The sequence below is a fragment of the Bubalus kerabau genome, chromosome 12 (assembly GCF_029407905.1).
Source record: "Bubalus kerabau isolate K-KA32 ecotype Philippines breed swamp buffalo chromosome 12, PCC_UOA_SB_1v2, whole genome shotgun sequence".
Taxonomy (NCBI): domain Eukaryota; kingdom Metazoa; phylum Chordata; class Mammalia; order Artiodactyla; family Bovidae; genus Bubalus; species Bubalus kerabau.
In genome coordinates, this window is record NC_073635.1 from 52662253 (window position 1) to 52680723 (window position 18471).

Consider the following 18471-nt stretch of genomic DNA (forward strand, 5'->3'; position numbering starts at 1 on the left):
CTAAAAATATTTCCTCAAAAACAGAGAGAAACTGGAGTCACTGAGAGAATGTTTCAGGGCTTTGCTGTTTTTATCCCTGCTTATCAACAGCATTATTCACTTGAGACGGCTCACGCCAGTCAAGCCAGTTCCACAGTTTTCCTTCCTTCTTCCTACGTACACAGATCACAGTTCTGTGTGGCGCCTCCTATCTGTGTGGCATTCTTAAGTTTCATTCCTGTGGCTGACGAGTTGAAGTCAGATGTGTTCACCGCAGCCTCATCACATCTGGTTTTCTGGGGTGAACCCAGGAACTGCTTCTGTCTCTGACCTACTTTGTGGTTTCTGGAAAGTCTGAAAGCCAGTCCTGAGCCTGTGCCCTCAGAATCCTCCCACAGGCCTGGCCGTGGGACAGGAGTACTGTGGAAGGCAGGGCTGGGAAAGGAGGGAGAGGCAGAGCTTTGCTGAGGTGGAAGCCAGGCTGAGGGGCTGTCTGGGAGCAGTGTCACCGTCCCTTCCTGATACCTGTTGCCCAACATCATCAGGGCAGAATGACTCTTGAAGAAAACGGCTGTTGCCCTGAAGGTTCTGGAATCTTTTTGAATTTACAGAGAGAGTCCCATCTAGCCCTTTGTCAAAGACAAACTGGGAGGGCTTATTAACATGTGAATGCATTCAGCACCCTTTTCTGCTTCAGGTTTCAGGGTTTCTTCCAGAATGATTAATCCCAAGTATTCTGAAAGTTGAAACTGAACGAGTCCTGCCTGCAACCCTTTTGGTTTGACTTGGGACCACCAGAAATGCCCTCAGTAACAACAAATTACTCCCCTCACTTTTGAACACACTGGGCAATTAAATGTGGCTTGCAACGCTGGGGCACCGCCACTAATACAAAGGAAGTCTGCATAATGTCCTTCTCCTGAGGGATTTTGAAAGAAGTATCGTCATTACTTTTTCAGGGATGGTTCAGATGTACCTTATTTAGATGAAAGGGGAATTTTGTACCGTTTCAAAGTTCATTCTGGCTCAGCAAGCCCCCTCCCTGCACGAACTGCATCACATCAGTCTTTGTGAGACCCCTGGGTTTGATCCCTGGGTTGGGAAGCTCCCCTGGAGAAGGGAAGGGCTACCCACTCCAGTATTCTGGCCTGGAGAATTCCATGGTCTGTATAGTCCCTGGGGTCGCAGAGTCAGACAGGACTGAGCGACTTTCACTTTCAGTTTTTGTGATTTTTTGTTTGTTTGTTTGTTTTTGCAGTAAGGTTTTCAACACCAGGGAAGTTTGACTACTCACACTGTTCTATCACATTCAAGAATTTTCTGTGCACCTTTTTCCCTCAGGCCTTTCTCTACATCTCCGCCTTTGAAATGCTATTTATTTTTCAAGAGGCAGCTTAAAGGGCCCCACTCCAGTACTCTTGCCTGGAAAATCCCATGGATGGAGGAGCCTGGTAGGCTGTAGTTCATGGGGTTGCTAAGAGTCGGACATGACTGAGCAACTTCACTTTCACTTTTCACCTTCCTGCATTGGAGAAGGAAATGGCAACCCACTCCAGTGTTCTTGCCTGGAGAATCCCAGGGACGGGGGAGCCTGGTGGGCTGCCGTCTATGGGATTGCACAGTCGGACATGACTGAAGTGACTTAGCAGTAGCAGTAGCAGCTAATCCCACTCCCAACAACAAAAACAACAAAAACAAAATACCACCACCAACAATCTTTCCTAAACCCTGAAGCATTTGCCTTGGAAATTTTTATGTGATTTATTACAAGATTCTCTAATTAGTTATCTGTGCTCAGACTTATCTTTTCTTTATATTTTAAGTTCCCTCAAGGCAAAGATTATTTAAAATTTCTCATGAATGCTTAACAAATGGCATTAAAATAATGGATACTGATAAATTATGTATTTTCAACAGCGGGAATTTAGAACAAAACTGATCAAAACTTTTGTCGGTCTCATAAAATAAATATAATCTGATTTAACTGTAAAAAATGATATACCAAAACATATAGTCTGTAATAAATCATGTTATAAAAGTTCAAAAAGATACTGGTTAAGAAAGTGGAGGTTGGTCAATTTCTTAAATGTTTTCTTCTATCTCTGGCATATGTCCATTTATATCTATTTATCTATCCATCCATCCATCTCTCCCTCCAGTGTTAAGATTCCAGCACTGTACTTCATTACTACTCTTATTTTCCCTAAAAGTTATGAAAGTTATGATTTGTGCTATGTTAGTAAATTTCTTTCCAAGGAAAACTGGATAGAGTTTTTAGACCTTAGGTATTTAGACTGTCTTTCCCAAGTCAACACTATACACACTTGTTAGACTTTATCACTGTATAAAAATGTACAGTGGTTTATTGACATGTACATTCCAATATGTTTACAGCTGCGAGATAATGAGGCACACTCAGTATTGCACTTCATTAAAATTTCAGGCTCAAACTTAACCTAGAAGTTTAAATGAAACTGCATTTGTAATTTAGTAATTCTTATACAGGACAAACATTGATATCTTTATATACAGTGATACTTATTACATTTATATGCCATCCTAACACAATATTTTTTTTTTTAAATAACAGTCTAAGAAATAAAACAGAATATTCCTCTTTTATCCCCACCCGTGATGCAATTGTACAGGATTACAAAAAGGCAGTATACAATAAACAATGATTATTTTTCTTGTTTTTGCTTGAAAGCCAGCATCATTCTTAGTCCATGGGCATGGCAATTCTTTGATATCAATTATCTATAAATGTCCAATGCTTCACAGGCCAATGACGATAATGGCCACATGCAAACACCTCACAAGTTTGATGTCTTGGTTCAAAAAGAAGATAAACTGAAACAATGGGGAAACTTTCCATAGCAAGAATTATGTACATGGTATTTGGCATCCTTCTTGCACTGTGAATGGTTCATTTTTATGGATGTAAAAATGGTCCCGTCCTTATCCTGAGCAGAGTTTAAACTTCACCACATCCACTTGGGAGATGAAGGCAACTTCTCTCTCTGTAGACAAAGGAATCTGAGTGTTCTAAAAAGTGTGAGCATTTCTGCACACTCCACAACCCAGAGCAAACTCTTCTCCAGTGGGAGGATGAACAACATGGAGAGGACATTCGGTTCCTTCTAACTGTTTGCCTTTGGGACCTGTATACATTTTGAAGGAGGCAAAAGAATATAATTAACACACACACACACAAATCTAATGTGATGGTAAAAAAATAAGAATAGTAAAATTAAAATCAAAACGAAAGTAAAAACACCTGCAGAGGTTTGTGTGCTTACTGTTGAGATGCTATCTAATATAGCAATCCACTTAATTCTCTAGGAGCCACAGAGGCAGAAAATATCCCATTTTACAGATAAGGAAACGGAGGCAAAGTTAACATAATTTTTCTGACTCCTAGGCCCTCATCAATACCTAACTCACAAGTGCTGTGAAGAGTTAAGTACCCTGGTACCAACAAGGCAGTCAATAAATTTTCTAGAAAGGAATGGACAGACAGAGGGATTCTCTTCTTCAACTTCTTAATCTGGACTCTTGTCCTTGTCTATACAACACTGTCCCCTTTTCACACCCTTCTTTCGCTGACCTTAGCTCAACACTCCCCCTCCTGCTTATCATGACCATTATCCTAAACACTCTAGTCTTACATTATTCTCATCCTGCTTCTTTCAAAGTCATAAAGTACTTCTACTGTAAAAAAAAAAAGTTTTTAGAGGGAGAACAGTTACAATCTTTATTTGACACAAGCGAACAGCAGAGTAGCCATACTAAAAAAAACCCAAAGCCTACTCATCTTATTATCTTTGTTCTGGAATAGATAATATATTTCAAATGGTTTAAAAATAAAAATACTTAAAAAATTACACGCAAAAAGAAGTCACTTTTGCCCCATTTTTAGCCAATTTTTCCTATTTCCCGCAATAGTTAATCAATCTTATTAGTTTATGAATTTTTCCAGTGCTTTTTAAATGCAAATAGAATATATCTTTCCATTTCCCTCCCTCTTACAAAAGGCAGCATACTATGCACATTGCTCTGACTTTTCATTTAAAAGCATCTCCTACAGATCTTTTCATTTCAGTACATAGAAACTCCATCCTCAATCCCTTTCATTTTTTAATAGAGCACAGTAACTAGCATTTAACCAACCTCTTATGGGATACCTGCATTGTTTACAGATTTGTATTATTATAAACAAGGATGTGATGAATAACCCTGTATATCTGCTCTTCAGTAATTTTCTAACACATGTAGGTGTATCCCCAGAAGTGGGATCACTAAAGGGTAGATAAATTTGCAACTTTGAAAGGGACCTCAGGGTTCTGCCATTTGCGTGCTGATAAGCAATGGATGCAAGCGTGTATCTCCTTTCCCAGCTTTAACACCACTATATACTGGTGTATGTGGTGTGTGTGTGTGTGTGTGTGTGTATTTTGACTAGGTTTAGATCTGTCTCCTCTGTGTTCACATTTTATCTCCCCTTCCACGGCTCTCACTTCTGTTCAGCCTGGTATTCTACCTTACTGTGATCACTAGCCTCCCGACCTCTTCTGACTTTTTCAGTCTCCTTTTGGTTTCACATTCATTTTCTCTCAGCCTGACCTCCAAAGACCATCATTTCCCCTGTAGTCTCAGTGGCTTCTTTAATTCCCTTGGCTCTCTGATGCTCACTCACTATGCTGCCGATTCCCAGCGATTCTAGATTAAATCACTTGTCCACTTCATGGTGCTGATTCCAGACTTCATTTAAAAACAAAAAAAAGTTCATAGCTGCTCACAATAAAGGCAGATGTGTGACTCCCCACCCCCCCACCCCACCAAAATCCTTTTAAATGGTTCTATTATCAATTAATAATTTCAAACCTCTCACGGCACTTTAGTACTGAGCAGCAATCCTTCTACTAATCCTTAGCTGACTTCCTTCTCAGTCCCCACGCTCTGAGCCCCTCGCTCCTGATGGTCATCTTTCTACTTCATTCAGAAAGCCGGAAGCTTACAAGGGCTGAGGAATTCCCTTTGTTTAGGACAGTCTGAACTGGATTTCTGCCACTTGAAACAAAGTGTTCTCGTGGGATCATGAATAAAACCAGAGACCATGTACACCATAATCGTGTTTATAAATACTGAAAGCATACCTGCAGGACAGTGTGGAAGTTCTTCCTTAGGAATGCTAGTCATTCTCTGAAAATCATCATGACAAGCATTACAAAAATGTGTTGTTCCGAAACAGAAAAAGACAGCTACTGAGCAGCAGTAGCGACACTTATACTCCAAAAAGTCTGTGCCATGTTTTGGACACATCTACAGCGAAAGAAAATAAATACAAGACTATGGTGAGTTTATTTCAACTATACTTAATATAATCATATACATAGCTCAGTAATTCATGCTTTGAGAGTATATATAGCTCTCAAAACTGATTGAAAACTTGATGATACATACATTAAAACACTGAATAAATGTGTGGCTTGGCCCAAAAGGTTTGGACGAAGTCCCAAGTTTAAATCCCAGCTCCATAATAAACAACTTATTTAATAAGCTATCCATATAATTTCTCTGTGAATGCTTCTTGGTCAACAAAATTGAAAACTTATTAATATTTCTTTTATCTCTCATTCTCAGAGATGTACTGTTAAGATTTCATTGAAATGGAGAAAATCCTAAAAGTGTGCCTGCAGGTTTAAGAAAACGAAATAAGTAAAATTTATTACTTGTTGATACATGGTGATTATTTTATGGGACACAAAATTATAAAATACAAATACCAACAGCATCCAAAAGAGATAATATATACAAGATGATCTGGAAAATTATACTCTGCCCTATAAATTGCAGAAAATAATGGGGAAGAAGCCTATTATACCATCCCCATGATATTATACTAGTAGTCTAAAAAAACAGATGTTTAACATTTCTAAACTGTTCCTTCTAATAAAATGTTCTCCCACCTGAGCCCTGGACACATCAGAACAGGCACCACAAATGAGTTCTCTAGGATCATAATCATCCCCTTGTCCAGCCTCAGCATCGCAGCGAGCTTCACCGCCAAAATATGCCTAAGGAGGGAAGACACTTAGATTACAGCAGCAAACAGAGAACTCTGCCATGGGAGGTCCAGTGTGGCTGCAGTGGAAGTGGAATCGAGAGGCCTCTGGAAATATTATTGTCTGTTAGACATTCCCTTGCAATGCCAAGAGGACACCTATACAGGATGCCGCTGTAAGAAACAGTTCAGGACAAGAAATATGGTTTCTGCAATTCTGGAATGGATTCATGCTTACAGTAGGAAGTTCAAAGACTGAACTGTGATAGCAAAATAACAAAAGAATGGATAGTATTCCAAATAAATATCAAGAACAGGATATTAAGTGGTAAAGAGAAACTATGCTTTTCCAAGGCAAAGTTTGAATAGTTTTTCCTTTTTAAAATATTAAATACCATATTCCCATCTACTCCTCTAAAAATATGCCTAAAATAAATATTAGTGTAAAATTATAATCTTGAGGTTAATGGGAAAGAAAAAAAATCAAACATGATCATATAAAAGTTTTTAAAAAGGAAAGGCAAATTTAGATATTCCATTCAGAACACTGCTCATACTTACAGAGCTACACTGTATGCAGGAACTCAACAGTATCTAATACAGATACTTGAATATATGAAATTATCACAATGGGTAATTTATCTGTATTTGCTTTGGGCACAAAATAAATTCAATGAATTATAATTGGGGCATTCTGCATATATAACATGTCTCATAGCCAAAGAAACTGTATCCATAATTCTGTATAAATGAGTCAACAGAAAGTTATTATCTGTACTAGAAAACAGGTCGAAAGACAAGGCTTCATTGATAGAGGTTATAAATGGTCGTGCACTGGCTAAATCAGGCCTCAGAAGTATTTCATTTGTCCTGGGGGCCTATTCCAGTTGTTTCACTTTTCGAGATTCCTGGCTTGGCTTCCTAAGGCATTTGACTCTCATCTGTATGGTAGTACAATATTTATTTATGAGATCCAGTACATTAAACACAGAGAAATAACATTTTATTCTTTGTAATAATTCAAGGTTCACAAATAAATGGTACACACTGGTCTTTCCTAGAGTGTGGATATTTGTCTGCCTTCCTGGCTTTCGTCTATTTAGCCTGCCATTCATTATCTGTATTTTCTTTTCCTTATGTTGAGAGACTATGCATCTTTCATATATTGATTTCTTCCTTCCTTCATTCATTCTCCAATTAACGGTGTCTAATAAGCACCAACTACTGGAGGTAGAGAAATTTTAAAAAGTTGTCTTCATCCTCATGGAACTTACCAAGTGGGACAGAGAGACATGTGAACATCACTGTGATGCAGAATAAGAAGGGTTAAGATGGATGTATTCAAGACATCAGAATGGCGTGGTGGCACTGAGGGGGTGGGGCACACTACAGAGGAGAAGCCTGAGCCAAATCCAGAAGTGTGATCAGACAGATTTGATCACACGTCAGAGCGTGTGGGGATGGGGGGGGGGGTCACAGGTGAGAGTAAGATGTAGAGAAGGAGGCAGAGAAGAGCATTCCAGGGAGAGAAAGGCCTACAGGACGGCATGCAGGTGCCAGTGAGGGAGCACACGTGGCCCAGTTTGGGGAACTGCAAGTTGTTCCGTAATCTGCTGCCCGGGGCACAAATGGAAGCATGTTGGAAGATGAGGCTTGGAGAGCTGGTGTGTGTGGTGGGGGGCAGGCTACAGGATTGTAAGCAGAACAGCGACACGGTCAGATTCAACATCGACCAGTGGAATTGTTAAGTGTGGAGCATGGAGTGGAGGGGTTAGGGGCTCCACACAATGAGCCCAGAGAGAAGGTTCCTCCTGTAATTACCAAAGGAAATGATTCAGGTTGCTGAAGATGTAGGAAAAAGGAAAAAAGCTCAGAAGAGATTGAGAGGCAGAACCGACTTTGTTAATACAGACTGGAGATTGAGAGAGTCAGAAGTATCTGTGAGAAATCTAAATGTCTGGTAGACAATTGGATATTTATATCTAAATCTAAAAAATTCTGGAGGGTCAGAACAATACAGGTAGGCAAAAGCATGGGTCTGCAGGTCACCAAAGGCACGGAGGTATTACTGGGCTAGAATGGATGGCTGGGGAAACAATATGTAAGAGTAGGTGAATAAAAAGAAACTCTACGAGGGAGTTAAAGAGCAGTGACCAGAAAGGCAGGAAGATACCAGGAAAAGTCTTGTCCTGGAAACCGAGGAGGCAAGGATTTTTAGAAGGGAAAGGTCAAAAGAGTTAATTAAGCAAGAGAAATTTATTTAAGAAGTAACTGGATTCAACAAACAATACTGATGGGAAAGAGATTATGCAGATAAATATTTCATGTTCTGGAAACAATTTGTATATATTTTTTTAAAAAAGCCCAAAACAAACTAAGAAAATAAATTCTACTTGAAGCAGAGCACCAAACGTTTTCATTTTTAACTTCAGACTGAAGGTGTGAGAATAATTAGATGTCATTTGACAATTCAGCTTCTTAATCTCATAGGTAATCTCTAGTCCTTAAAAACTGGTCATATGATTAACAGCATACCTTTCTGCATTTGTAACAGACATAATACGCATATCTATTCATGGCGTAGCCAGCGGGGTCGTTGTAAAATCTCACACCAGGAGTTGTGATAGCTTCGCTCTTATGCAGACCCTCGTATTCCAGTCTCATCAGGGCTTTTCTTCTGACATCCTCATAGAGCTCTTTTATTGGATCAAGCAGGTCTTTTAACACTATATGATTTATCTTGTTCTGAAATTTAAAAAAAAATGAACATTCTCTACTCAAAAGAATCGTTTATTTATTAATTCAAGAAACACTTAGTGTTCATCTAAGTGCCAAGCACTGTGCTAGGAGATAATGGAAACATTTCCTAAATAAAATACCATTGAAAAATAATCCTGGACAGTCCTCACAAGCCTGTATTTTCCCAAGAGCAGCAAAAGTGGGGCACAAACATGAAAATTCCACTGCAGCAGCTTCATATTTCCAAGTATGAAATATATCTCCTGCGGCCTTAGCTGTTCCTGGAATGAAAGGTTACCCTGCTGCCACAAACGTGTATGTGTGTGTGTGTGTTTTGGTTCCTGGGGGGTAGGGTAGATTACATAATAGAAATGAACAAATAGTATTTCTCTATTATTTTCCTGTATCATTTCCTAAACGTGACTTTTCTCTGCGGCACCAAACGAAAAGGGAGAGAAAATACTATTGTCTTTTTGAACGTGGCTCAGTCTTACCAATGGCTGTGCTAAGCCCATGTTACACGCTACACACCATGTGCAAGCACACCCGTGAACAAGCTCTGTGTTAAGCACCGTTCGCCTGCCAAAATAGCTGCTCCTCTGGTCACTGCCTTTGCAGAGATGTGTCACAATGTGGAGAATTTTCTCCTTGTTTTCCCTGCGCTCTAAGGAATCTGTCCTGATGGCACTTCAAGCCCAGGTTTTACTCTTTTATGGCAGCTGTGAGCACCTACTGGCACCACAGGCTCATTCTTCTTTTGGGTAGTCATGCACTGTTCTGTCATGTGGTCTGAACCCTGAGGGGTCTGAAAGCACTGATGTGTGCCCTTCGATGCACGACAATATCTACATCAATTTTCTGAAGTAATAGTTTAACTTAATTAGCTTTTCAGGGACAAGTAATGTCTTGAAATGTATTATAATAGATACAGATCTTATTATATTCTTAGGTACTACCTGTGTGAACAGAGTAGAAACTGAAGGGGGCTGTTGAGACACAGCAGACTGGGAAGGTCACCTAGAGATGCGGCCACGTGTTTATTTTGAAAGACAAAAGATGAAGACAGAGATGAACATAAATAGGAAGTATATAATTTCTGATGCTTTCCATACCTTGCAAATGGGACAAGATATAAATCCAAACGTTATCCTTGGACCAAGCCATCTGTTTTCCAAAACTCGTCGACAGCACTGTAAGTGGAATACGTGACTGCAGTCCAGCTTAAAGGAAAAAAGGAGAAGGGCTATAACCACATGTAATAACCATAATTACGAGTAACTGACAGATTATTCAATGTAGGCTGCTACTTAGAGCAGGTAAGAGAAAAATCTAGAAATTTAGTAGAATAAAATTCCAGCCTTCTGTTATTCATGGGACATTACGAACGAGATCTTCAGCTTCTCCCAATTTTCATTATTTATGTATCAATATCACCTTATACAGAGTAAGCTGGGTTAGGGAGAAATGAGAAATATTCAGTTTTGTATCTCTTAGGAAGAAGAAGAAGAAACTATTGATTAAGAAATTTAAGATTTGTTTTTGAGAATACTCATTGTCTTAGAGTCACAAGAACTGAACATATAAACAACCAACCAGTAAATGTTAATGAAAATCTTACTGAGCAAACTGTAACTTCCATAATATTACTAGTATATTACACATGTATGTATATACATTATATATAGAGGTATGCATTATTATGCACGGATCAATTACATAATGCTGTAAAATACCATGCTGAATTTTGGAAATTAAGAAGAGAAGCTATTGAATAATTATTTTTTTTCTCCCTTATGAATACTTCAGACATTCACTTGACTATACAGGCTCAAACAAACCACAGATGAAAGTTCAGTGTACAACATGGACACAGAACAAAAAGAGCATTTGCTCTTTAAGAAACTGGTAGACATTAGTGGGACAGTTTCACCTAATTATAAGAAAGAGTCAATCACTTCTTTACTTGATGAGTGTATTTATATTTCTTACTGAAAAATCTAGACACTTAATGCTTTAAAAGCACAGACAACCTGAATGGCTGGCGCGGCTGAGAGTGCTTCCGTGAAACAGATCATGCACATGTCGTCGGCGTCCTGCTTCAGGGTGGCGGCATTTTTATCACAGCCGTGTAGACAGGGCAGACAGTGTTCTTCGTTTTTAACACCTCCACATGGATGGCCACAAGGGTGGGTCTTGCTACAAGCTATCTTAGCATACTCCTGTTAAAGGTGAATTATAATACGGCATAGAAAATATATGAAAAAAAGGCAAACAGCCTGGTAAATTATATCCAGTATGTTAATTTCCTAAGATACTTTCCCACAGGAAATAGATAAAAGGTTAAATAACCAAAAAGTAGTTATTTTTATTCTCTGCTTGAATATAACTTAGGATTAACAAAGTTTATTTTTCTTTTAATGTGATTAAAAAAAATTTTACTCCACATAAAGGGAAAGCTGATTAAAAACTGAACTGCAATTTTAGTCTATTTGTTATCATGCATAGCCAGGAAGTTAAAAAAAAAAATTCCTGACATTAATCATCCAATCACCAACTGTGTGCGTGTTAAGTCACTCAGTCATGTCTGACTCTTTGCAACCCCATGGACTATAGCCCACCAAGCTCCTCTGTCCATGAGATTTCCCAGTCAAGAATACTGGAGTGGGTTGCCAACCAACTACCCTTCATCAAAATGGGGATTACAAAAAATACAGGCATCTTTCATTATCTGGACTTTATCCAAATTCTTGTTAACTAAAGTGAATAATCAAAGTATTTGGATAGCATGGGACATATATAGATGTTTAGGCTTAAACAAATTCAAGGAAACAAAAAAATGTGTAATGCAGCCCATAGATCTATGGCATCCCACTCCAGTACTCTTGGCTGGAAAATCCCATCGACGGAGGATCCTGGTAGGCTGCAGTCCGTGGGGTCGCTAAGAGTCGGACACAACTGAGCGACTTCACTTTCACTTTTCACTTTCCTGCATTGGAGAAGGAAATGGCAACCCACTCCAGTGTTCTTGCCTGGAGAATCCCAGGGACAGGGGAGCCTGGTGGGCTGCCGTCTACAGAGTCGCACAGAGTCGGACACGACTGAAGCGACTTAGCAGCAGCAACAGCAGCACAGAAGAAAATGTTAAATATATACAATGGTGACGGCTGGGAAACATAAAAGAGATTGCTTTGGGTTTGAGGGCTTTAACTGATCATTCTCCAGCTTTGGTAACACATCCAATTCTTGACATGGGTAATATGCTAATTTAGAAAACGAAAGTGATTCTGAGCTCAAACTCTCACTTATACCAAGTGCAGGTGTCATGAGGGAACATGTAAGCAAGCTCCTCCTCACTGTGACGGCCCGACGCCACACGCACCTGGCAGTCTGCGTCGGAACAAACACTGCCAACAGCAGATAACTCCGTTCCGCTCCTGGAGCCACAGAAACGGCATGCCTCTGAGCTACTTGTGGTGGGTTTTCCTAGGCGCAAGCAGAAAAGAAAAATCCTCCTTAAGCATATGTTTTCTACATATTTTACTATAACTAGTTGAAAGAAAAAAAAAAAAAAAGCAAACCAGGAATGTATCACTTGCTATAATTGAGAAATCAGCCTGGCAGTTTTGTAGCCGAATGGTTGTAAGCTGCCCTAATTACAAAGCAAATAATCACACACACACACAAAAGGATAAGAAACTAAAGAGCTATCTGAAGCCAAATAAATTATTAACTAATTTATTTATACTTTACCACAGAAATAGACTAGTCAAGACAGCAGGTCGAGCAGCTATGGTCAGATCCCTCATTATAAGACCACAATATCAGACAAAATATAACAACAAAAATTAAATAAAAATACTTGGAAGAAAGAGAAATCATTCAAGTACCTTTCCCAGCAACAATATTACAAGATATAGAGAAAAACTATTACCAGAGGATATGAAATGTGAATAACAGAAAAATTCCCAGAGAACTGAAGGTAACAGAGCAATTTGAAAGGAATTTAAATCTATTTGAAATAGCTGAAGAAGGAATGGAATCCATAAGAGAACAAAAGGAAAGAAAACAAGATTTGAAAAATACAGACGAAGCTCATTATAAAACATAAATATTGTATAAAAATCTAAATATAACAACTGAATTTAGCAATATTTACAGAAAATATATTTTTAAATGAACAGTTTATATCATAATTACAAGGATGGTTCAAACACTAGAACAGTTACTAATGTAATATATAGTATGGAGGAATAATAGGCGGAAAAAAACCAGCAGTGAGCGAAAAAAAGACTATGCTCTTGGAGCATGAAAAGTTATTCATATTTAAATTTGTCAGATTTATGCCTAACACCAAAATTAGAAATTTGTGTCAGTCAGATAAACAGCAGACTAAAGAGGTGCTGAAAATCGGGAATTTCTAAGATTCAATGTACCTTTAAGCTGAGAATACTCCAGAAAAAAAATCAAAAAATGAAAAAAGTTAAAAAAAATCAAAATGAAAAATTCATGTTTCAGATAAAATGACTTGCTCAAGGTTGCACAGCTAGTTTATAATATAGAACACTGATATAAAAATATAGATGGTGATCAATGCTGTCATGATCACTTACCAGAAAACACTCAAAATTATTCACATTAAATGATTAAATTAAACTAACATCTAGTTTAACCATAATCAGTAGGGATGGTTCACTCTAGTTGCTAGGCATGGTTCAGCCTTAAATCTGTTTACCTGTGTGTTCTCGGAATTCCACCATTGCCTTCATTGTTTTAGAATCTGCTAATGCCATCAACCAGAACAGTTTGGTTCTGCCACAACCTTCATGAAGGTCAACCTTTATAGCTTCTTCTTCTTCCTTGAAGACCTAGAGTATCATTAAAAAAAAGAAGGAAATAAATTTATCACTCTCAAAGAAGATGTATAAAATTTAATTATGCAATAATGAATAATTTATTAGGCACTCTAAGAAACTTCAGGTATTTCTAGTTTTCTCTTTAACCTTCACAACCACCTCATTTTTTATAAATGTGGAAACCAAGTCTCAGAGATTAAACGACATTCTTGATTGACACAGTTGGTAAATGAGACAGCTGGGAATTTCACCAAGGTCTTTGATTCCAAGGTCCATTTTTCTTCCCCATGACACCAATTCTCTTTCCCACTTTTATTTCTCACTGAATGTATTTTATGTTCCAGACACTGTTATGCATGTAAATGCAGAAATCGTCACCTGTCTTTGATGAGTTTTGGTTCGCCGATGAAGATGAAGGAATCTGTCACAGTCAGTACACAGGTTTCCACATACATTGCACAAAATGATTGCTGCAGTTTCACCGTCATCATGGTTATCACACATTGGCTAGAAAAGACATTTCCATATGTTACAGCAGATTAACCAGAAAGGCTTAAATACTCATACACCCTGAATGTGATTTATTTACAACAGGATCAGATTGTTACTCTGAACTCTGATAAGAATTTAGAATTTGAACATTAAACAGAATTATGGCAAATGTAAATAACTATAAAAAATCCCCAAATCCATGATTAATGGGCTACGTATGTTCAGTGATGGAACAAATTAATCATTATACTTTTTTTTAGAGACTTAAAAACATTTCTCCTGTTATATTCAAACATTCTGTATGCTAAATGAATAAATAATGCATTTTTGACACATGAATGTTAAGGAAATGTTTAAAGGGCCTATATAAAGTTTTTCCTTCTGGTGAAGCAAGGGATACTTCACAAACTCTAAGTACATTTGTGAATAAATCGCATCTCATGTTGCTCTCTTACTGCTTTATTTCCTTCTTCTCATAAGACATTTTAGTACAAAATCTAGATACAGAATCAGAGTCTGGCTAAAACCAACTTTTGATAAGATGCAAACATGACTCAGAGAAGAAAGGAGAAGTTTTCTCAACATAATTAAATCCCCTGATATGCCATGAAGAGGAAACCCCAACTGCAGAGACTTGTGAGATGAACGTGGGCCATGTGACGCCATTTTTCAAGAGTTCCACTAACTGTGCATTTTGACACGTGGAGTAAAGCTAGGCTAAAGCTTAGTATAAAGAAAAACAAGCTAGATTTGTATAAAGTAACTCTGATCTTACCATTTGTTTCTGCTGTCCATCCTTTCCCATCCATCTCCCTGAGGAGAGGCGGTCGACATGGTCCTGGTCGAGAACGCACAGTGAGGCCAGAGCAAGCCAGAGCTAGTGAAAGGAAACGCGGTTATACCACCGACTTAGAGGACATGGACTGCCATGGCTAAGCAATGTTAGCTGGACTTGAAAAGGTGTAGGTCCCCAGAGGTACTTAGGTCTTCCAGACGTGGCAGCAGGCACACACGCCCACTACTGTGTGCGCCAGGTTCATAGTAGGAACGCAAACGTACCGAATAAACGACTTGCTCGGATGAACCATTCTGTTGTCTTTCTGACATATAAAATTACCCCTTATTATTCTAATGTGTAAACAGCGTATCAATACATAAATTTATATACTTAATATACCAGTGTCTCCTATAAATTTTTCCATGTAGTGGCAATGAATTCCAAGGAAGGTGGGAGAAAGGGCTGTTGAATTTTTCAGTCCCATGAGAAGTGGGGTAGTAAGGGATTCTCGGAAATCTCTGTACGCACCTAACAGCCTAGTTAGTGCCAGGCTTGATACACTTTCTCAGGAATAAGTCAACATCTTACAAGGTTTAGAAGACTGTCCTCAAATACAATTTAGAATTTTCTGAGGCTTAAAGTGTAAGTTTTATTTTTATATAGACTATTACTTCACTACTGAAAAATAGAAAATGACTCAAATGTTTCAACGCTGAGAAGTGCAAATGAGTGTCACTGGATATGGAGTAAAGAGAGAAGAAAAGCGGGGAAAGAAAAACCAAAAGAAAAGTGTGCAAGGAGAAAGGTGAGAGCCAACCTCAGAACCTGTGCAGCACTGGCAACGTGGCATCAACTGGCTTTTTCTGCCCAAGGGAAATACAATGTATCTTATTTTTCAGACTTCTGAGGATTAGCTTAGGCAGTTTCTACCAGTTTTTACTTCTTCCTAATGCTGTCACATTACTCTGCTTCAAGGAAATGTCAAATTTCATTGGAAGTGTATGGGACATGATACTAGGTAGGTTAAAATCTACAGTAGATCTCTCATTTGAAGGATGCAATCTCACTTCCTAAGAGACTCTGCCCCACTGTGCCCTGCACACACTTTCTGTTTTTTAAAAGTAAGGCCTACACAGTCAGTAAGTAGGCCATACGGCTCTATTTTAGGACAACTGAGTTATTACGGAAGAAGCAGGTAGGGGTCTTGTCTTTAAAGGATCTCGGCCTATCACAGTGTCACACTGGTACTAAAGTTATCAGGAAACATCGTTAGAAACACAGCACACTGACATACAGGTAATACGAAACCAGTGCACCCTTTACAAAGTCCTTGGATAAATAGTGAATGAAAGTCGCTCAGTGGTGTCCGACTCTTTGCGACCCCATGGACTATACAGTCTATGGAATCCTCCAGGCCAGAATACTGGAGTGGGTAGCCTTTCCCTTCTCCAGGGGATCTTCCCAACCCAGGGACTGAACCCAGGTCTCCCATATTGCAGGTGGATTCTTTACCAAGTGGAGCTATGAGGGATGTATATCCTTAGCTCCCTTAAAAATAACAAAAACAAATGACAAAGAACGCCTAACAGTGAATATTAAAAATTACTATACTTAGCTTGTAATACCAAAAAACCCTTCATACTTTTTCAATAAATACAATATTTGATATGAAAAAAAAAGTGAAGCAGGTGGGGAAGGGATGGATTGGGAACTTGAGATTAGCAGATCCAAACTATTATACAGAGAACTGGTAGCAGCAAAGTCCTACTGTATAGCACAGGGATCTATATTCAATGTCCTGGGATAAATCGTAATGGAAAAAGAGTATGAAAAAGAATATATTTATATGTGAATCACAGTAGAAATTAACACATTATAAATCAACTCTATTCAATAAAGTAAATTTTTTAAAAAAGTAAATTAAGCTGACTTATTGATTTAAATTTGTTTAAACCTATAAGGAAGAAGAACAGGCAACAACAATACAGACCAAATCAAGGAAACCTACCCTAGTTGTTGCAATACACCTCACTGGAGATCTGAACTCCTCCTCCATCTTGGTCAGGGCAATGATGGTTTCCGCAATGGCATTTTTTGTCACTCTTGACCACGCTTCTGACAAATGACCCTAATGACCAGGACAGAATAATGTGATAAGCAACCAGATAGGTATAATCAAAGCAGAAAATTCTATTCTTTTAACATCCCTCACCAAACAGGAAACTTTGCTAGTAGAATTTTAGATCAAAGGACATACTTTAAAAATCCTTCACAACCATATTATAAACTCAACCTCTAATTACTATTTAGATGATTCAAAAGAAAAGTATGTAAAAATTTAGGTTCCCAAGATGGGGAAACAGTGGAAACAGTGTCAGACTTTATTTTTGGGGGCTCCAAAATCACTGAAGATGATGAAATTAAAAGATGCTTACTCCTTGGAAGGAAAGTTATGACCAACCTAGATAGCATATTCAAAAGCAGAGCCATTACTTTGCCAACAAAGGTTCGTCTAGTCAAGGCTATGGTTTTTCCTGTGGTCATATATGGATGTGAGAGTAGGACTGTGAAGGCGGCTGAGTGCCGAAGAATTGATGCTTTTGAACTGTGGTGTTGGAGAAGACTCTTGAGAGTCCCTTGGACTGCAAGGAGATCCAACCAGTCCATTCTAAAAGAGATCAGTCCTGGGTGTTCATTGGAAAGACTGATGCTGAAGCTGAAACTCCAATACTTTGGCCACCTCATGCGAAGAGTTAACTCACTGGGAAAGACCCTGATGCTGGGAGGGATTGGGGGCAGGAGGAGAAAGGGACGACAGAGGATGAGATGGCTAGATGGCATCACCGACTCAATGGACATGAGTTTGAGTAAACTCCAGGAGGTGCTGATGGACAGGGAGGCCTGGTGTGCTATGATTCATGGGTTTGCAAAGAGTTGGACACGACTGAGCGACTGAACTGAACTTTTTTCCTACAGAATTCAAGGGCATTTCACCTTACATATAGGTAAAAACATAAGAAATACTAAGGTGTCTATGACTGAGACATTTTGATCAAGAAACCCTGTTATTTAACATAGAGCTCATACATCTAAGCTGATTTGCTTTAGAGGAGTATTACTGGAACCCAAGAGCATAAATGGATTTAAATTACAACTACATTAATTTGCTGACTTGATTTTTACTGAAAACCAACATGTCACTACTATAGAATTTTGGTATTCCCAAACATCCTTCCTACATATGTTCATCCAGTGAACACACTCAAAAAGCTTAATTGAGAACTGAAAACATTCTCCATTTCTACCACTGAGGAAATGTCCATGCTGCTGGAAATGTGACAGAACTTCATTTTTTTCCAGAACATGCTTACTAATCTCATATCCATGTGCTAGCAGTCGTTAAAGGGACAGCTCCAATTTCAATTCCTCCTCCTCCAAAGTGCTTGCCGTTTACTCCACCTCTCAGGATCTACCATCCACAGTGTCCTGCCCTCTTCGGGCTGGACGCCTGGAAGTACAAGAGCCAGGCACCCTGAGAAGTAATGACCTTTCCTCCACACTCCCGG

At 38.7% G+C, this 18471-nt stretch overlaps 1 protein-coding gene across 11 annotated transcripts in view; it reads right to left on the reverse strand.

Moving 5' to 3' along the window:
• Nucleotides 1–2303: 2303 nt before the first annotated feature.
• The window catches only part of MYCBP2 (MYC binding protein 2), a 260797-nt gene continuing 244629 nt past the window's right edge, over nucleotides 2304–18471 (reverse strand). For 7 of the 11 annotated variants that reach the window (XM_055542695.1, XM_055542698.1, XM_055542696.1 and 4 more), the window contains 11 exons: nucleotides 16914–17033; nucleotides 14903–15004; nucleotides 14014–14142; nucleotides 13515–13647; nucleotides 12162–12265; nucleotides 10810–11001; nucleotides 9895–10002; nucleotides 8579–8788; nucleotides 5949–6056; nucleotides 5136–5301; nucleotides 2304–3140 (listed from right to left, as the gene is read on the reverse strand). In XM_055542695.1, the coding sequence (XP_055398670.1) occupies nucleotides 3025–3140; nucleotides 5136–5301; nucleotides 5949–6056; nucleotides 8579–8788; nucleotides 9895–10002; nucleotides 10810–11001; nucleotides 12162–12265; nucleotides 13515–13647; nucleotides 14014–14142; nucleotides 14903–15004; nucleotides 16914–17033 (1488 nt within the window). In that variant the 3' untranslated portion in view covers nucleotides 2304–3024. The remainder of the gene's footprint in view (nucleotides 3141–5135; nucleotides 5302–5948; nucleotides 6057–8578; nucleotides 8789–9894; nucleotides 10003–10809; nucleotides 11002–12161; nucleotides 12266–13514; nucleotides 13648–14013; nucleotides 14143–14902; nucleotides 15005–16913; nucleotides 17034–18471) is intronic. The other 4 variants (XM_055542697.1, XM_055542694.1, XM_055542693.1 and 1 more) reach the window with 1 other exon arrangement.